Source organism: Macaca mulatta, chromosome 12, assembly GCF_049350105.2.
Source record: "Macaca mulatta isolate MMU2019108-1 chromosome 12, T2T-MMU8v2.0, whole genome shotgun sequence".
Taxonomy (NCBI): domain Eukaryota; kingdom Metazoa; phylum Chordata; class Mammalia; order Primates; family Cercopithecidae; genus Macaca; species Macaca mulatta.
The window spans coordinates 53,915,642-53,932,987 of NC_133417.1; the positions used below are offsets into that span (position 1 = coordinate 53,915,642).

A 17,346-nucleotide genomic window follows, 5' to 3' on the forward strand; every position below is an offset into this window, starting at 1 on the left:
AGGCGTGAGCCACCGTGCTTGGCTAAGCCCCCCAACTCTTAATAGCCGTTGACTAAGAACTGCTGGGGTTGGTACCCACAAGGTCCTTTCGGCCTGTTGAGGGTGACCAAGAGGGCTCCAGCAGCCAGAAAAGCCTTCAGGCAGAGAGATGCAGGAGCTGACCGTGGAAGGTTAGACTAGCCGGTCAGAGAGATGCAGGAACTGACTGAGGGAGGTTAGACTAGCCTACATGGAAGCGGTGGAGATTGAGAGGTTAGTCAGGCTCCTCACAGCATCTGCTGCAGGTCTGTCATTGGTATTTTCACAGAAGTTTCCAGAGGCTCCAAAGCTGTAACAGTAAAGCCGGTGAGTGTACAAGCACCTGTACCAGACATGGCTCCTCGCCTTTCGTGAATAGACTTTATGATTGAACATTGAAATTTTGTTTATTTTTAAAGAGTGCAGAGGATGGCCTTGAAACAGGGTAAATTTTGCTGGGGCTCCTGGAAATTAAATGGCCCCTATGCTTTGTGGAGCTGAGCTCAGGAGTCACAGGCCTGGGGGCCTGGAGGGGCCCAAGATGTGATTCCGCACTTAGGTGTTGAGAGGGTAGTAGGATGCCAAGTTCCTGAGCTGGTACATTGTGAATGATCGTCACTTTTTCATTTCACTTCATTTAGGGGATAACTGCTTGATAAGTTTAGTGTAATACAAATGCCTGATGTAGGTTGGTCACCAACTTTTTTTTTTTTTTTTTAACAGAATGACACCAACCACATCTTGAGCAACAACTCTTTGTTCATTGGACTAATTAATTTTGTATTTGAAAATAATTTAGAATTAATTGGGAGGAGAGCAGGGGAAAAAAAGAACCAGAAATTCAGGCTTATTGTTTCTTTGATGTTTGGAGAGAGCAAGTGATTTTAAAGTAGAACTTCTAGAGCACTGGATAGGGAGGCAGGAGGTCTGGATGCGAGGCACACATCTGCTGCCTACCTGGCTGGCTGCATGCACGCCATCTACCCTCTCCTGATCTCACTTTATTTATAAAACATGATGATAGGTTGAAATGACCTGGAAAGACCTTTTGGCTCTGAAAAATTGTAGAATTTTAAAAATAACTTCAACTTTCCATAGCAAGCCTTGCATCTGTCTTTCCCTAGCCTCTGATTGGCCTTCGCCCATTTTTAATTCCTTCTGTTGAAAGGAATGCTTGCCATTGCATGCCCTCTGCTTTTTTTCCCCTACACAATCTTGCCTTCTTCCCAGATCTTCAGTTTTTCTTTCCTCAATGGTTTCATGTCAGCAGTACCTTCATGGTTAACACTTTCCTGACTGCCGTAGGCTGCAGTAGGGATCTCTGTCTTTTGTTATCTCATACTCACTTTGCTTCAGTCTCTTAGCATGTTTTGGATGTCTCCTGCTTTTCTGGCAAATCCGAAGCTTTTTAGGAAAACAATACTCCGTAAAGGAAGAACACTTGAAGTAAGGGCCTGGCAGTTATTTCCCCTAAGTGATAGAGCAGATAATATGGCTTGGCCTTAGTTTTCCAGTTTGTGAAATGGGGATAATAATACCTAGCTCATAGAGTTCTTTTTTTTTTTTTTTTTTTTTTTTTTTTTTGAGACAGAGTCTCGCTTTGTCCCCCAGGCTGGAGTGCAGTGGCCAGATCTCAGCTCACTGCAAGCTCCGCCTCTCGGGTTTAAGCCATTCTCCTGCCTCAGCCTCCCGAGTAGCTGGGACTACAGGAACCTGCCACCTTGCCCGGCTAGTTTTTTGTATTTTTTTAGTAGAGACGGGGTTTCACCGGCTCATAGAGTTCTTATGAGAATTAAATGGGCTAGAGTATAAAAGGGCGTGGGTCATCGTGGTTGGTGATGGTGTTGGTGACAGTGTTAAGGTGGCAGCACGGGCTGAAAGAACTTGTCATTTCTGTACTTTCAGGAATGAAGTCATATAAGTGCTTGGAACACAGAGTTAATTATTGTTCTCCATAATCAGTTCCTCTTCTGAATACAGTACTCCTCAGCGTCAGGAGGTAATTCCAGAGAGTGAGTTTAAATCTCTCTGTGGAAATTTTAGCCTTTGTTTGTTCTTTCTTGATAAAGAGAGAAGAAAAACCATTCAAATCATTGGCAACCCTATGCCACAACTCGTCGTCAGTCTTAGAGCTTGTTATTGGATTACTTCTTAATGATCTCTTCTTGGGGATAATTAATTTCACTTTCCTTAACATCCCTCCTGGTGCCCATCTTCGAAACGTTTATGTGAGTCTTTTGTTTTCTGTTGTCTCCCAGAGTAATATTCCTTCCAGGCTGGGAAATAGTTGTTGGGTAATGGGTCAAATGTATTAATAGGCAGGCCATATGGTTCCCAGACACCTTGCACTCAACAACTTGATAGAGTTCTGGTGGTATGATTTTTTAAAATTTTAACTATAAAAGTATAAGAACCATCTGCTGTTATTTTTTTGTATGTGATCCTGGTAAGTTATTAATTTTAGTTATACTGCACCTATGTAATTAGCACTGTTCCACATGCAGGCTTCAAGGCAAAGCTTGTATACTTTATTTTCAGTAGTAATGTGTGTGGAATGTGTATGTCTCATCCAGATTCCCTTCATAAATTGAAGCAGGTTTCCCTACATGGGGTTAGGACTTGGGATTTATATGGCTTCTGTTTTAGCTGGTAAAATGCTATAATTGTAGTGGTTAATTAGATTGATTGATAATTAGTCACATACTAACTACTATGGAGCAAACTAAATAGGGTAATGTAATAGAGAGTGATGCCTGGGTGGGTATGGGGCTCCTAGGATCATGAAAGCCTTCAGGGAAGGAGAAATTTGAATTGAGTTCTAAAGAGTAGTGATAATGAGACAGGTAAATGAGTATCTGCAGTGGGATAATTATAAGGGAAAGGAAGAGTTAAGAGCAAAGGCTCTGAACTGGGGAATAAGCATCATACAGAGAAAAGTTCATGGGGCCACAATGTAGTGAGACAGAGGATAATGCAGGCAGCTGAGGGCAAAGAGGGTCTACTCTAAGAATAATAGGAGGCTGTGGAAGGAATTAGGCAAGGAATTGGTATCTGATTTACAGTTTTAGGAAGCTCATTTTAGCTGCTAAGTGGAAATTTGATAGTTAGGAGCAAGAATTAAGGAAGGGAGATCAGTCAGGAGGTGATAGCTGTTGTGTAGAAGAGACTGATGGAGAAATGATGGACTAAGTGTCTGTGGTATAGATGGTGAGAAGTGATAGGGTTTGGGATATAGTTTGGGACAGTCATATTGAATGGTTCTTAGTTTTCAGTCTGAATAACTAGGTGATTGGTGTTATAGTTCTTACTCAGATACAGAGGGCTTGATGGCTATTTTTTGGTTGGTTAAGTTTGAGATGGCTCATGGACACCCAAATGGAAGTGTCTAGAGGACATCTGAATCTGGATGTTAGAAGAGAGATGAAGGCTGAAATATTGATTTAAATTACATGAAACTCAAAAGTGTAGACAGAAAGGAGGCAGAGGTCTGGGTCTTGAATACACTACCATTTAGAAGTTTGAAAGAAACCCCAACAAAGGACATTGATGGAGGTAGCCAGAGAGGTTGGAGAGAACCATGTGCTGCATAGACACCTGGAAAGGAATCGTGTCTCCAGAAGGAGTGACTGGTGACCTCATCATTAGGTTTCAAGTGTTAGTACCCAGAACCCGCATTAAATGTCATTTGAAAAGTGTATTCTGTAGCTGTAAACTCAGTGATGACTAGAGCAAGTTGGGCCCAGTGCATGCCTGGAGAAACCTTTAGCCATGGTAGAATAAAAAATGGACAATCTTACCTCCTTGGGGGCTATGGGGCAAGAGTCTTTGTTCAAGTCTCAATCAGGATTTGTGAGATTTTCATACCATTACTAAAGCAGCAAAGAGTAATTAGTGGTTTTTTAAAATGGCAATTATATAGACAGCTGGTACAGCTATGCCACAAGTCAGTTCTTTGAAAATATTCAATAACTAAATTCTGATCAATATCTTCCAGACTTTAAGGTTGACCTAAAATAAAAACCTATAACTAACCCAGTGCAAGACAGGACACATAAGAATATTTACATTTTTAACTACATAACGTGTTAATCCTGACAAGATAGGTCTCGTAACAAATCACTTTCTAAATTTTATCTTTTCTTAGTATCAATCACAATGACTTGAAGGCAACTTCTGTTTGGTAGTTAACTTTAGGTTATGAAGAATCGCTGTATTATGTTTGTCATTTGATAAATTACATTATTTAAATGAGGAATAGAGATTTCTTGATCTCTACTTCTCTTAAAGTGAAAACATAATGCATTCTAATAAACATTTTAAACAGAAGGGCAAAACTGAAGAGTCCTTTTTTTTTTTCGTACCATGTGCTACAATTTAATAGGTCATTTTGTCTGCTGTATTAAATGTATTTTCTCTAAAACCCAGAGCAGGATCAAGCTGTAAACAAGATGCTTTATTTTGGTGATTCTCATTGTTTGGATAAATAGTGGATTTGCTTTAAATTAAGCAAAGCTACATTTTTATTCCAGAAAGTTCAATTGATAACAAATACCCAGGCAAACTCTGCAAATATTTATTCTTACCTTTTAACTTACTGACATTTAGTAGAATTTTACAAATAGATAAAGCTTAATAATCATGTAGTAAGCTGATAGTTGGCAATACACTATGGTGAGGAATAGTGTATTGGTTATTCAACCAAATCCTTGATTCACTAACTGAAGGAAACTTACTGCAAACAAAACGTCAGAAAATGTTCTCTTTCTATAACTTTAGCAGAATGACTCTGGTTCTGCTGCTTTGCATCAAAACAAAATTTTATGTAATTGAAAATTCTCCATTTCTCTAAGACCAAGTGGAAGTAGCTCATTTACCTGGTTGGCGCTATCCAGTTTTCAAAGACTAAAGCTTAAGGGCTAGGAATTTACCTCCAGTACAGCTCTACCCAAGTAATAAATGAGTAGAACATTCAGCCATTCTGACAGCTGTGTACTTACTTTGTGTGAAGGTTATAGGATGTAACAAGCCTTGCTCTTGGATCCCTCATGAGCAATTATCTTTTTGAGGAGTCCTACTGTCCTTGGGTGGTTCCTGGTGTCCAGAGCCACATGTAGGAGGGGCACAGGGGGAGAAAAGGAGGCTCTTGGCTCTCCTCTCTCCTCCCTTCTCATCTTCTGCCCTCCCCTCTGCTATGTGGTGAACATGAAGAGGAAGGGCCTCCTGAGTGAGTCCGGCTGTGGAAGAGGGTGAGCATGGTTGCCCCCTGCCTGGGTGGTGGTGGTAGAGAAGAGGTGCCTTCAGGATGGGTTCTTCTAGGGAAGGGGCTGTGTCTGTCCCACACACCACTTCCACAGCACTCAGCACTGTGCCTGGCACCTAAATGCCCAGTAACTCCTTATTGAACATGGAGTGATTAGGCGTCAGGGCTCATATAGTGCACAGTGGAGTTTCTTCTCTTCCCCTCTACTAGTTATTTCCTTGAAACACATACATTTGAGCATCAAACCAAATCCCAAGACCCCACACCTGGGGAAATCTCTTGATTTACTGTACAGAAGGGCCCTCTTTGTCTTGGAAGCCTCAACTCAGTTAAAGCATCACTTATGCATGAGAAAGAAAACACAATAATTCTTTTGGACACAAAGCAATAGTAGCTTTCTAATAAGAGGAGCTCCTTAAATCTGTTTGTCCCATCTTCCCATTGACTAACATTTAAGCACATCACCTTGGCTAACTGTGCGCTGCATGAACTGGCTCCTGATTTGCTTGCCCTCCAATTCCTTGAACACACCAGGCCCTTTGCTGTCTGCTGGGCTCCTGCCTGGGATGTGCTTCTGCAGTTCTTCAGGAGCCTCCATCTTCCTGATTCTGTGAAGATACACTTAAGTGGTCCTTCTTCACCAGGCTTTCCTTGCCCTCTCTAGCATTCCCTCTGTCCTGCCATTTTAAACCTAGGCATTTTGCATTTTCCTCTGTGTTTGCTTTCTTGCTTATTAGCTATCTGCTCAACTTAATTAAATGATTCACAAGAGCAGGATTGTTTTGTGTGGTTTTTTTTTTTTTTTTTTTTTTTTTTTTTCAGCGTCTAGCCCAGTGCCAGGCTCTGTGTAAGTGCTCAGTAAATACTTGGTCGAATGAATGAATAAGTCTCAGCCTACCCTTCATTTAAAAAGTGGTTAAATTTAAATTTTTTAAAATCTCAGATTCTCAACATACAGTGCACATACACGCAATGCATGTGTGGTATATGCTATAAAAATTCCCTACTCTTGGTAATGAACTGCCTTAAAGAATAGGGTTGGTGATTTAGTGCCTATGGCCTAGCTACTAATGTCAGCGCTTTTTTATTCCTAAACGTCTAATGTGTTTTTTTCCCACCCTTTTCTTTCCTTTGTCTTTCTTTTTTAGCAAGGGAAGCCATATGTCTTCGACAGAGTGCTACCTCCCAACACAAGCCAAGAGCAGGTTTACAATGCATGTGCGAAGCAAATTGTCAAAGGTAAGTGCTATTTCTTTATTTCCTCCTGGGCCATTCAGAGTAATTGAAAACATTAAGTGATATTTGCAGCCTAGGAATCAATGTGCCTTGACTGTAAGCAGAGGCCTGCTAATTGGAAACACTGAATTCTATAGCCTCGGTTCTAGCCCTGATTTGCTATGATGTCAGGCAAATTATTTAATCTCTCTATTTCCCCTTTTCAAGGACATTTATTTATTTCTTTTGCCACCTTTTCTATTTTGTCACCCAAAAGTTTAAAGGAAGGTAAGCTGTATTCACACTATTTCTGTAACAATTTTAAAACACTGCTGCAGGTATGAAACCTCCTTTTTCCTTTGAAGGAGAAAATATATATTCCTGATGCTTCAGTTGTACATCTTTGGTTGATTTACTCTGTGCATCTGTCTCCCTTTTACTAATGTCTCTCAGCAAGAAGACTTAAATATGGAAAATTTTTGCCATTTAGAAATTTTCTACAGTGTCATAAAATCACATTACCATGTTGGTTATCGAGCCTGGTCTTGCTATTCAGCATTCCTTAATGATGCTTTCTCCTAACCCATTTTCAACCATCCCACCCAGATCCTGACATTTGTTCCTCCAAACAGGTAGCCTCAAGCCTACATTTACGTCTTAGAGATCAGTCCTTTTCTCTAGGACTGGCATTGGCCCTGGAGGATTCATGTCAAAATAGCAGCAGGGAGATGAAGCAATTTACACATTGCTCTACCTTGTCCTTTCAAATCAGGGGCAGGTTGAAGCTTGCATTGGCAGGCTTGCCATCTGGACAGAGCTGGGGGGCATCTCCTGCTACTTTGCTTTTCATCATCAAATCCTTGCCCTCAAATGTGAATGCTATGGCAATTGTGCTTTCAAATGTCTTGATGCTGCCCCCTTTATAGGCAGCTCTGGATTTAAAAAGCAAGAAGTAAAAACAAAACCAAAATAACCTACCATGTCACTTTGGATCTGCTTGTTTTTAGAAGCTGACTAACCTAAGTATTTGAAATTCATGAAAATCAGCTCTCGGTACATCTGTTCGATTAATTCTGACCCTGGACACCTGTGTGGGAGATGCATGTCAGCATGTAATGTTCCTTGCTGAGGTGGATGGTTATTCACATTCTTGCTGCAGACATCAATTAATTTTGAAGGTCTTCACAGTGAGATTTTTATAGAAACCCAATGAGAAAAAAATATGCCTGAATTTGAGCTCTTTCTGAATTAATAGTATGGACCTATATCGGGTGGTAATTTTCGTCGTCTCTCTACTTTTACTCTTCTGCTTCTCTTTCTATCTAAACATGTTTTCTGTGTTTTCGCAGTATGTCTTTCTTGGTTTGCTCCTACTCAGCCCTGCTCCCTATTATTGGACTCATTCATATATTTTTTATTAAAGTAAGATTAATCACATATGTGCCAGAATTTCTTTTTCTCTCCCCCTTCATTACCACAAACAAATAGTATTTACCACATGCTGTGGTAAACGTGAGGGCCATTTAAATACATCCTGTCCTCTGTAAGCTGACATAATTAGAAATGGATGCACCCTGTTAAAAAAAAAATCCTGTGATTAACAAACTATAGTAATACTCTTTGAGTCCTTATTCACAAAAGAAGTTTGGGCCTCTTTCAATGTTCGGATTTCTCTACAGTATGAAATGTCAGAAACGGGCAGGTCTTGTAAAGATGCGGCCTAACTCTGGATAATTTGAGACCCAGTATATAGTGAGCTATAAAGAAAACCATCTAGTAGAATAAAATCAGGCCCTGACATGATATGACAAAAAGACATTTCTAGGGTATCATAAATATATATGATCATACATACATGCCTTATTCTCCTTTAAAAAGGAATTGATGAAGGTCTGATTGAACTTTCACAAATATCCACTGAGGCTAATGTGAGAAGTGGCCATGTATTTCAGAATCAGTAAGCTAAAGCATAGAGATACAAGAAAGAACTCCTTGGAATAGATGACCAGGTACAGCTGAGGTATCTCTTGCCACGAGGAACCCTATTTAAATCAAGATTGGGAGGTAGTGCTGTGGAGCCCTTTTTTCCTAGAGGCCAATAATTAAATCGGATGGCTTCCTTAGGGTACCACAGTCCCCTTGATTCCTGATAATGGGTGGACTGAGGAGCATTCCTTTCAAGTCCATCTAAACTCTTAATGATTTGGAGCATCTGGGAGGCTCCATTTAACTTGATGGCTTTATTCTCTCTCTGGTTTTTCATTCCCTACCACTTCACTGGGTTAAAAAAATACTTTAAATGTTTGTAGAGCCCTGGCATCTCTCATGCTCCCATCTTTGGTGTTTGTTTTTCAAAATGTTGCTTGAAAACGCATGTAGAATTCTCCTCCATTTCTTCTCAAAGAGGTTGTAGGTTTGTGACTACCAGCACAGTAAATGGGAAGGCTCCTTTGGACACCTAGGAGTCAAACACCATGGTAACTGGATGCTATTATCGAAGTACTATAACTATGTCCCAGCCTACAGGAGCCACACCAATTATTTGCCTTCTAAATTAACTAGATACGGATGATCCAGATGCTAGAGAAGGGGATTTCTTGCTTTCCAGTTCTGGTTCCTTTAAAATTCATTCATTCAGTTGTTTCTTTTAATCATTCATTTGTGTAAGTTGTATTTAGTACTCACCACGGGGTAAGCACTGCTGGGACTGGAGTCGCCATGCTATGTAAGACTGTCTGCAAGGAGCTTTGGGTACAGGGAAAGAGACAGATGTGTACATAATCATCACACACATAGGCATTATGTACTTTAGAAAGGGTGTATGCAAAATGCCACGGGAACACGGAATAATGTCACTTGTATTGATTTTGGTCGGGAGAGGGAGTGGAGAATTAAAGAAGGTTTCTCTGAAAGGTTGGGTCCTGAGGACTATAGAATATAGCAGGGTTGTACAAGCAGAGGGGATTGCAAAAGTAAAAGCATAAAGACACAAATTCTGCTTGGGCAACTTGGAGTGGCAGAGGGTGCAGAGCGGCATTATGGGAGATGAGGCTGGGAAAGTTAGGCTGGAGCAATTTGATGGAAATGGATGGACTTTATCCTGCAGACAATGTGGACCCAATGAAGAATGTTAAACTTAGGATGATATTACCAGATCTGTTTTGTTATTATCTTACATATGACTCTGAAGAAGAAAAAATATTTTTAGCTGTGACTTATCAGGCACTGTCTATATACTTGACATATGTTGTCGCATTTTAAATCAACAACTTTCTGAAGGGAGTTGCATTTTAAATCAACAACTTTCTGAAGGGTGAGCATTATTTTCCTCATTGTACAGAAGAGGAATTTGAGGCTCAGAGAAGTGAAGTAACTTGGCCAGGTTGGTTGGGGGGCCATGGACTGGGACTCAAGCCTGGGCTTGTCGGACTGATTGACTGATGTTCTTCTGCACTCCCCTGCCTCCCTTCCTGGTGAGCACACAGCGAGCATTTGGTGACAATTATTTTATGAGCGGTCCCTGTTCTGTCAGGCCATATGGACTATTAACTAAGCATTGCAAAAGACAGGGCTGGGAATGGTGTGGGAGGAGGGTAGAGAAGAGGGGACAGGGATGGTGGCTCCCACACCTTGTGGTGGCCCTGGTGATCTGCCAGTGATGAGGCATGTTTCCATTCTGAAGACGCAGCATGCCCTTGCCTGGGCACAGTGATTAGCCTTTAGTCTGGCCAGCCGGCACGCAGGCTGGCCTCGGGTGGTCAGCAGGACCGCCTCTTCATCCTCTGGTTGTGGCCTGAGTGGTTTGGTGACTGGTGAGGATGGCCTGTCAGCCACTATCACCAGAAACCCTACAGGCCCCCATTTCCCCTGGAGAGTCAGTAGGAAGCCCCATGCCTCCTTAGGACTACTGATGGGTAGATATGATCAAATCCTCCCCCAATTCTAATCTGGAAATGGCATTAACTCTTTTGCTTTAGCAAGACCTGGATTCAGAACTGGGCAAATGGGAGGCAAGGAGCATTTTAAGTATCTACTGCTATCCTTCCTCCCCTGGGAGATGAGAAGGCTCTGGGCACCTGCGGCGGAAGCTCCTTCTGGGGTTCATGCAGCTGCGGGATGGAAGAGTGCTGTGGCCTGAGGTGCGGCGGGCTGTGCTGTACCAGTGGAGGTCACATCACACCAGGCACCAACACAAAGAAACGTTCTGTCTGCGGAGCGTGGCTGAAATGTGGAAACAGTCATTGTTTCTGCAGAGACTCTAAAACAAATGCACTCCGTGGGCCCAGGAGCGGGCAGTGGACGTGATGAAAGTGCCTTTTGTGGGCGCTTCTGTGGGAATCGGGTCGGGGGCGGCGTGGCCCCCGCAGTGCAGAGCGTGTCCTGGCCTTTCCCGCTGCGGCTCCCCCACTGCCTGTGGTCGCGGTGGCCATAGAAACGCGCTGGGCTCCTGCTCCACTTCCCCTCTGTGCCTCCCCTCACCAGCAAATCAAAACACAGACTGAGCAAACAAACAATAAACAGAAAACAAGCCCCGAAAACCTGGAGTTTCGAAGAAAATAGAGAACACCGGCTTCAAAGAGCCTTTTCGTTTAAATTACCTTCTAGTGCAGCGCGGAGCCGATAGAGGGCGACGTCGGCTCCCTTCAACCTTGAGCGCTGGAGCGAGGTTCTGCAGCAGTGAATGAGCTGTAACCTGATTGTAAATACTTTCAGGGCCGAGTGGAGTTTGTTCTAGTGGGGTTTTACGTGTTCTTCTTTTCTTACAAAAAAAGAAGGGGAAAAAAAATTGTGCTCGGTGACGAAACGGCAGCAAGAAACAGATTCTCCAAGTACAGTCTCGCAGGCTTCTCAGCTCCTTAATCCAAAACAAGTGAAGCCACAGACGAGCTTCTGTTACAGTGATGGACTCAGGGGCGTGCATGAGACCTGGGAGGCCTCTGGTGTGGCCTAATTCAGGAGGAAGCTGAGCTCTGAGCTGAGTTTCCTTGGTGTGGCGGATTGCTCGGTACCACCTCCCCGGGGCCTCCTGCGTGGGAACATCGGCACTTGCAGGGTGGCCAGCAGAGGTCAGGATGGCTGGACCCCTGGCCCTGGCAACTTCGGTGCTGTTCTAACACCTGGGCCAGTGGGTTCCAGAGTGTTTCACACACAGAGGCTTAAGACAAGGAAAGCCCTTTCAGGGGTGTGTGTGTGTGTGTGTGTGTGTGTGTGTGTGTGTAGGGGGATGGTTAATTTATAAAAAATGGTAATTTTGAATAAATGGAAACTGTAATATTGTGATGTAGCCAGCATTCCAATAGGCTGGAGTTGTTCGTGTTATGAATATGGCATTTTTAAAGTTTAACCTAAGGGTGGGACCTTGTTCCTTTGGGTCCCTCAAAGCATATCATATTCATGTTGATGTGGAGGTGCTCTGTCTGCTCTGGCCTGAGGAATCTTTTCTTTGAGTAGTTTGGCATTTTTGTGGAAACTGAAGCTTGAACCTCCAAACCTTACACTGACTACTTCAAGTTTTTGCTTCCCACTGTTACCAGGGGAACCATTAGCCGAAGTCTGATACCTGTGAACGTTCTCTGTCTCTCTCTCTCTCCTCTCTCTCTCTCTCTCCCTCCTCTCTCTCTCCGTCCCTCCTCTCCCCCAACCCCCAGTATAGCTTGATACAAACTCTTGAGGGCTACTAGAATTAAAAAAAAAAAAAAAAAAAAAACCCTGACACTTAATTTTCCTGTTCTTAGATTCCTAAAATAAAATATTGCTTTTCGTTCTTATCCCAGTTCACACTTCAACAACCTCAGATCGGTCAAATGTGTATCAAAATTGTTTTTAAAAACATAACAAATCAGAATTATATAAATTCAAAAAAGCAAACCCATCTAAGCAAAACAGAAACAAACCAGGATCATAAAATTCAGAGGACCCCCTCTACCATGCCCCCAAAAGAAAAACTCTATTTATAGAGCCTGAAGTAAGCCTAGCTTGGTTTTTTACATGACCCCGAGTAGGACACCTCGGTGTGGGCCCTTCTCCCTGCCTCTGCACCTTGTGCAAATGAAGACCTCCTCCCCTTATGCTGAATGGAGGATCAAGGATATTAATGATGCATTGTTCCTCTTCCAGTGATATTTGTGAGGATGAAGGAGGAAAGCAGGAGGGAAATGAGTGCTAAATATATTTTAATCACCTCTGCTGCTTTGAAAGAATTCCCACAGATAATCTTCAGCTCTTCAGCAAAAAGCAGCCTCCACCCTCGAGCCTCCCCTTGTCTCTGTGTGATGTGGCACCGACCTGCAGTGTGGAAGGCTTTGCACAGTGCTCTCATTGTGTAATGAAAAGACGTTTCCTGATGCTGATGGGCCTGGGCTGGCTTGTTAGCACTGTCAGTGCAAACACAGAGACATTAAATTTAAGTGAGGGCCCGGCTAGTTTCTGGGTTGATTGGATTGTCACCGTGAGGCTCTGTTTATAGAGTGGGGCCCTTTTCCTCCCCTGCCTCTGGACTCAAGGAGCTCTGGTAGAGCTTTCAGGAGAAACCTCCCCAAGGAGCTAGCCTGGGCCAGCGTTTAAACTGAGGAAAGAAATTCTATTCTTCATCTCACTCCAGAAACTTAGGGCATAAGAATAGTGTTTTCTTTTTCCCCCAACTAATCTCAATAGATCGACTTCTAGAAGACAACTCAAATATCCTTCTACTAAAAAAAAGTTTTGTGCTCGATGTCTCTGTCTTGATTTTGATGTCATTGGGAGAACGTGTGTCTGCCTCCTTCTTCATTAATATATTCTGTGAAGTATGAGTCCGTTTCTTTCTATTTGTAGAACAACAGAGGCCTGCATTTCTGCTCTTATCTCATAATTCTACTTAAAATTCACAAGGAGTTAAAATATATCATTTGTATGAAAAATGAGATGGGCCATTTGGAAAATGTAATTTTAAAATATGCAACCTACACCAGCATATGATCAAAGTAATGAGTTAATTTTAATTTCTTTTTCTTGTTCACAGATGTCCTTGAAGGTTATAACGGGACGATTTTTGCGTATGGGCAGACTTCATCAGGAAAAACCCACACCATGGAGGTAAGATTACAATGTCTAATGCGAATCTCTGAGATGACTGAATGCAACTGACGTTTCCAGCAAAACTTGAGGTGCATGTGGCTTTCTTTACTGGGAAATAGAGACGGTTATGTTTGGCCAATTAATTATGTCTTTGAGAAGTTTTAAAATAGCAGTGAAAAATAAAGTCTCAGGAATTCAGTATTTTTAAAAGGCCTTTATTGATAACTTTGTGATGGTAAGAATACATTCTATTTGGAACCAATCATTGATTAGCTAAGCAGTAGTGTGAACATCATTCTGGACTTCAGCCTCAATCTAACTGGGAAAGCCTATTGGGAAAATCATTTACCTTGATGAAGGCCCCCGGGGAGGTACATCTCTTAGAATAAATGAAAAATCAGAGATTTTAAAAAGTTGGCTTATGAGCCACATTCAGCCCACAGACGTATTTTTGTTTGGCCTGCCCATTATGTATATTTTTTAAATTGTAAGCAATGTTAAAAATTGGATGATTTCACACCATTCAAATTTTCCATCTTAGGTTGAATATTCTGAAGATCTGGCAGCACTGGGTGAATTTCACCATAATATAAAATTCAGGCTTCTCTGTTCACTTCATTGTCCTGTTCACCTTTTTGTTAACATTTCTAGTGCAGGGAATAGCTGCTGTCACCTAGGAGAAGTTTGGTAAAATATCTGTTAGTATTTGTGAAAATGGTGCCTGTGGTCCTGGCCCTGGCCACCCCACGTATATGGGGCGGGACTCTCCATTGTACTCACACCCAGCCCACTTCATGCACACTGGGGTGAAGATGAACTTATATTCGGCATCCTTCCTTATTAACTTACATACCTGCTCCCTGAAGGCACTTCAGGGTATGACCCCAGCTCCATTTGTTGGCTGTGGAACTTTGTGGCTTCAGTTTGTTTTGCAAACAAGGCAGGTCTGCAGGCAAAATTGAACCCCTTTGCCTCCTCTTTTCCTTTTTTTTAAATCACCAAATCCTATAGGGCCTTCAGGGCCTGATAATTCTTCTAAAGGTGAGACCCACCTGACAGGTGAGGAGAGGTGGTAAGCGTGGTTATTATAAGAAACTGCACAGAGGAAGTTTGGGGAATTCAGCAGCAGGGTAAGATGAATCCTTAATCCTTCCAGCTTAGGGTTTTTCATTTACGATGCCCTCCTGGGAATAGCACTGAGACGGCTGCTGCAGAATCGGTTTAACTTATGAATCATTCCTATTGAAGAGGAGATTTCAAAGGCACGAGGCTAAACTCCTCAGGGCTCTGATGTTCTGCTCATACTGATTTCAAGTGTGGGTACAGTGCCGGGGATCTCATTTCTGTGGTGTTGACTCTCTTTCACCCGTTTTGCTGAAGACAAAGTGGTTCAGAGACTGCACAGATTAAAGGAAGCATGAGGTTTATTTATCACTTCTTTCTGACTAAGCAGGTCTTTCCCTTGACACCTGAGTGGCCTCAGCCCGTCTCCTCCTCTCACACTCTACTGCAGAACGTCTTGGAAACACTGGCCCTGGTATCCCCATGCTCCTGCCCCGACCCCTCGCCTTTCCCTCTCTTACTGGGCCCCCGACTCTTGACCTTGAGACTATACAAAAGTTACAGTTCTACATTTCCTGGGTCCCACCTAGTCCAGTAGCTGTGGACAAAAACTTCCTCATAGGTCAGATGGCACTTGAAAGAGAGATATGGTGTCTAGTGAGGAATTCAATCAGTCCGGAGGTTTTCGTTTTGTTTTTATATTACCAAACTGTATATAATACCAAACAAAAACAAACAAACAAAAGCAACCCGCGTTATTTAAAATCCCCCCAAATCTCTTGGAATGCTTACAAGAGTGACCTTTTAAGCTTTGGGATTAGAAAATATAAGGTATTTGCTAAATGCCAGAAATTTAAACCGTAAGACATCAAGAGAGAGAATGCTCCCCAGTGTAACATCTTATTTCAGGAGAAGAGATGGATATAGGGTGATGGCAAAGAGCTATGCCCTGCCTTTAAACCTAATATGGGAGGCCAGGCGTGGTAGCTTATGCCTGTAATCCCAGCATGTAGGTCAGGAGTTTGAGACTAGCCTGGCTAACATGGTGAAACCCCATCCCTACTAAAAATACAAAAAAAATTAGTCAGGCGTGGTGGCGCACATTTTGTAGTCCCAGCTACCTGGGAGACTGAGGCAGGAGAATCGTTTGAACTAGGGAGGCAAAGGTTGCAGTGAGCCAAGATTACAGCACTGCACTCCAGCCTGAGTGACAGAGCAAGACTCCGTCTTAAGAAATAAATAGATAAAAATAAATAAATAAAATAAAAATCCAAAAAACAAAAACTCGTATAAGAGATATTTTGCTAAACTAGAGGCTCTCAAGCCGTCCGTGTCTTACAGTGTAAACTCCACAATGCCTGCCCAGCGAACACTCATGGGGGACCTGAAAGGAACTGGGTTCCGGACAGGTTTCGCCTCTGGTTGCCTAAATTCTGTCACCTCTTCATCTTTGTCAGTTTTAAAAGGTCGATTGTAATGAGTTGCTTTTCTTTATTGTGACTTTTGCAGATCACATACTTGTGCCTACAGTTAGAAATAGTTGATGTAGATGGGAGTTTTTTCCTAGTGCCACCCACCCCCTCACTTAATCGAGTTCTTTCTGTAGGGTAATTATAGATTGGAGCAAAGGTAAGGGATATTTTCAGAGGAAGACAGAGGGAAGGAGGAGCCTCAAGCTGAAGTCATAGATACTGCAGGAGACCAAGAAATCCAGGATCCTGGAATGCGATTAAGTCAAAAGAGCCCTATACAGGGTCTGCATTCTCTGAAAGGAGGATTTTATGTATTCAAATTACACATTGTGATCTTCCAAAGGCTTTCGGAAGGGGATGTTAACTCCCTGAGTGTCCCTGAGTGGACAGAGCAGTCACATGTTAAAGCTGTTTTTCACTTTAATCCCCCTGGTTTTGGTCTGACCTCCAGTGGTGACTCTATTACCTTGTATTGAGGGGAACAAACAGATAAGCCTACATAAAATTGGAAAGATTAGCTTCTCAAGATGGAGCACTTAAGGTAGGTTTTCAGTAAATATATGACTCACTGGATGGTGTTAATGCTAAGCTTGGTGGACACCAACACACAGAAGGTCCTGGGCTTGTGTTGCCTATACCCAGGGTTGGCGCTGGGGAGGACACAGGGGGTTCCAGCTCCAGCTGAGGAAAAGGGGACGGACTGTTCTTTTTGTTCAGTGTGTGATGCTGGGAAGGGCTTCTCTTGGCCCCATGCCCTACTTTGTGATCCTTTTCTGCACACTGATATAGATGGACGGAGATGCTTTGTGTTTTTTCTTTCTGCCCAAAGAGATGCTTGGAGGTCATCTGAATGGTACAGGCTTCCCGGCCGCCCCGCCAAGCCTGCCAAGTGATTTCGAACAAGGCTATCTGAACGCACAGTGCTCATGTACTGACGGGCTGACATCTTAAGTGTTTCAGGAAACTCTTGCCCTGCTTGGGAGGTCAAGGAGGCAACTGGGGTTGGAACAAAGAGAGTCTTGTTCAGTGGCTGGTGGCCTGGGTCCTGTTTCTTCTTTCACATGTGCTCCTAAAAGATCACATTCCATGGGAAAAGTTTGTGGATAAAATTATACAGGATGCAGTTATAAAGATCTTTCTCCTATGTGCTTTCCGGAGGAAACAAGGTGGTGAAGCAGCGGATTTCTTTGCTCCCCAAGTTCATCTTTGATCCTTCAGCTACAATACACTTTCACTGTTCTTTCTTAGTTCCTGTACCTTGTT

The 17,346-nt window shown here is 42.7% G+C and overlaps 1 protein-coding gene across 1 annotated transcript in view; it reads left to right on the top strand.

Annotated features, from left to right (window-relative positions):
* KIF5C (kinesin family member 5C) overlaps window positions 1-17,346 on the top strand; it is a 152,215-nt gene that overhangs the window by 40,761 nt on the left and 94,108 nt on the right. Inside the window, exons 2-3 of the mRNA XM_028830683.2 lie at window positions 6,427-6,517; window positions 13,494-13,567. Of these exons, the coding sequence (XP_028686516.1) occupies window positions 6,427-6,517; window positions 13,494-13,567 (165 nt within the window). The remainder of the gene's footprint in view (window positions 1-6,426; window positions 6,518-13,493; window positions 13,568-17,346) is intronic.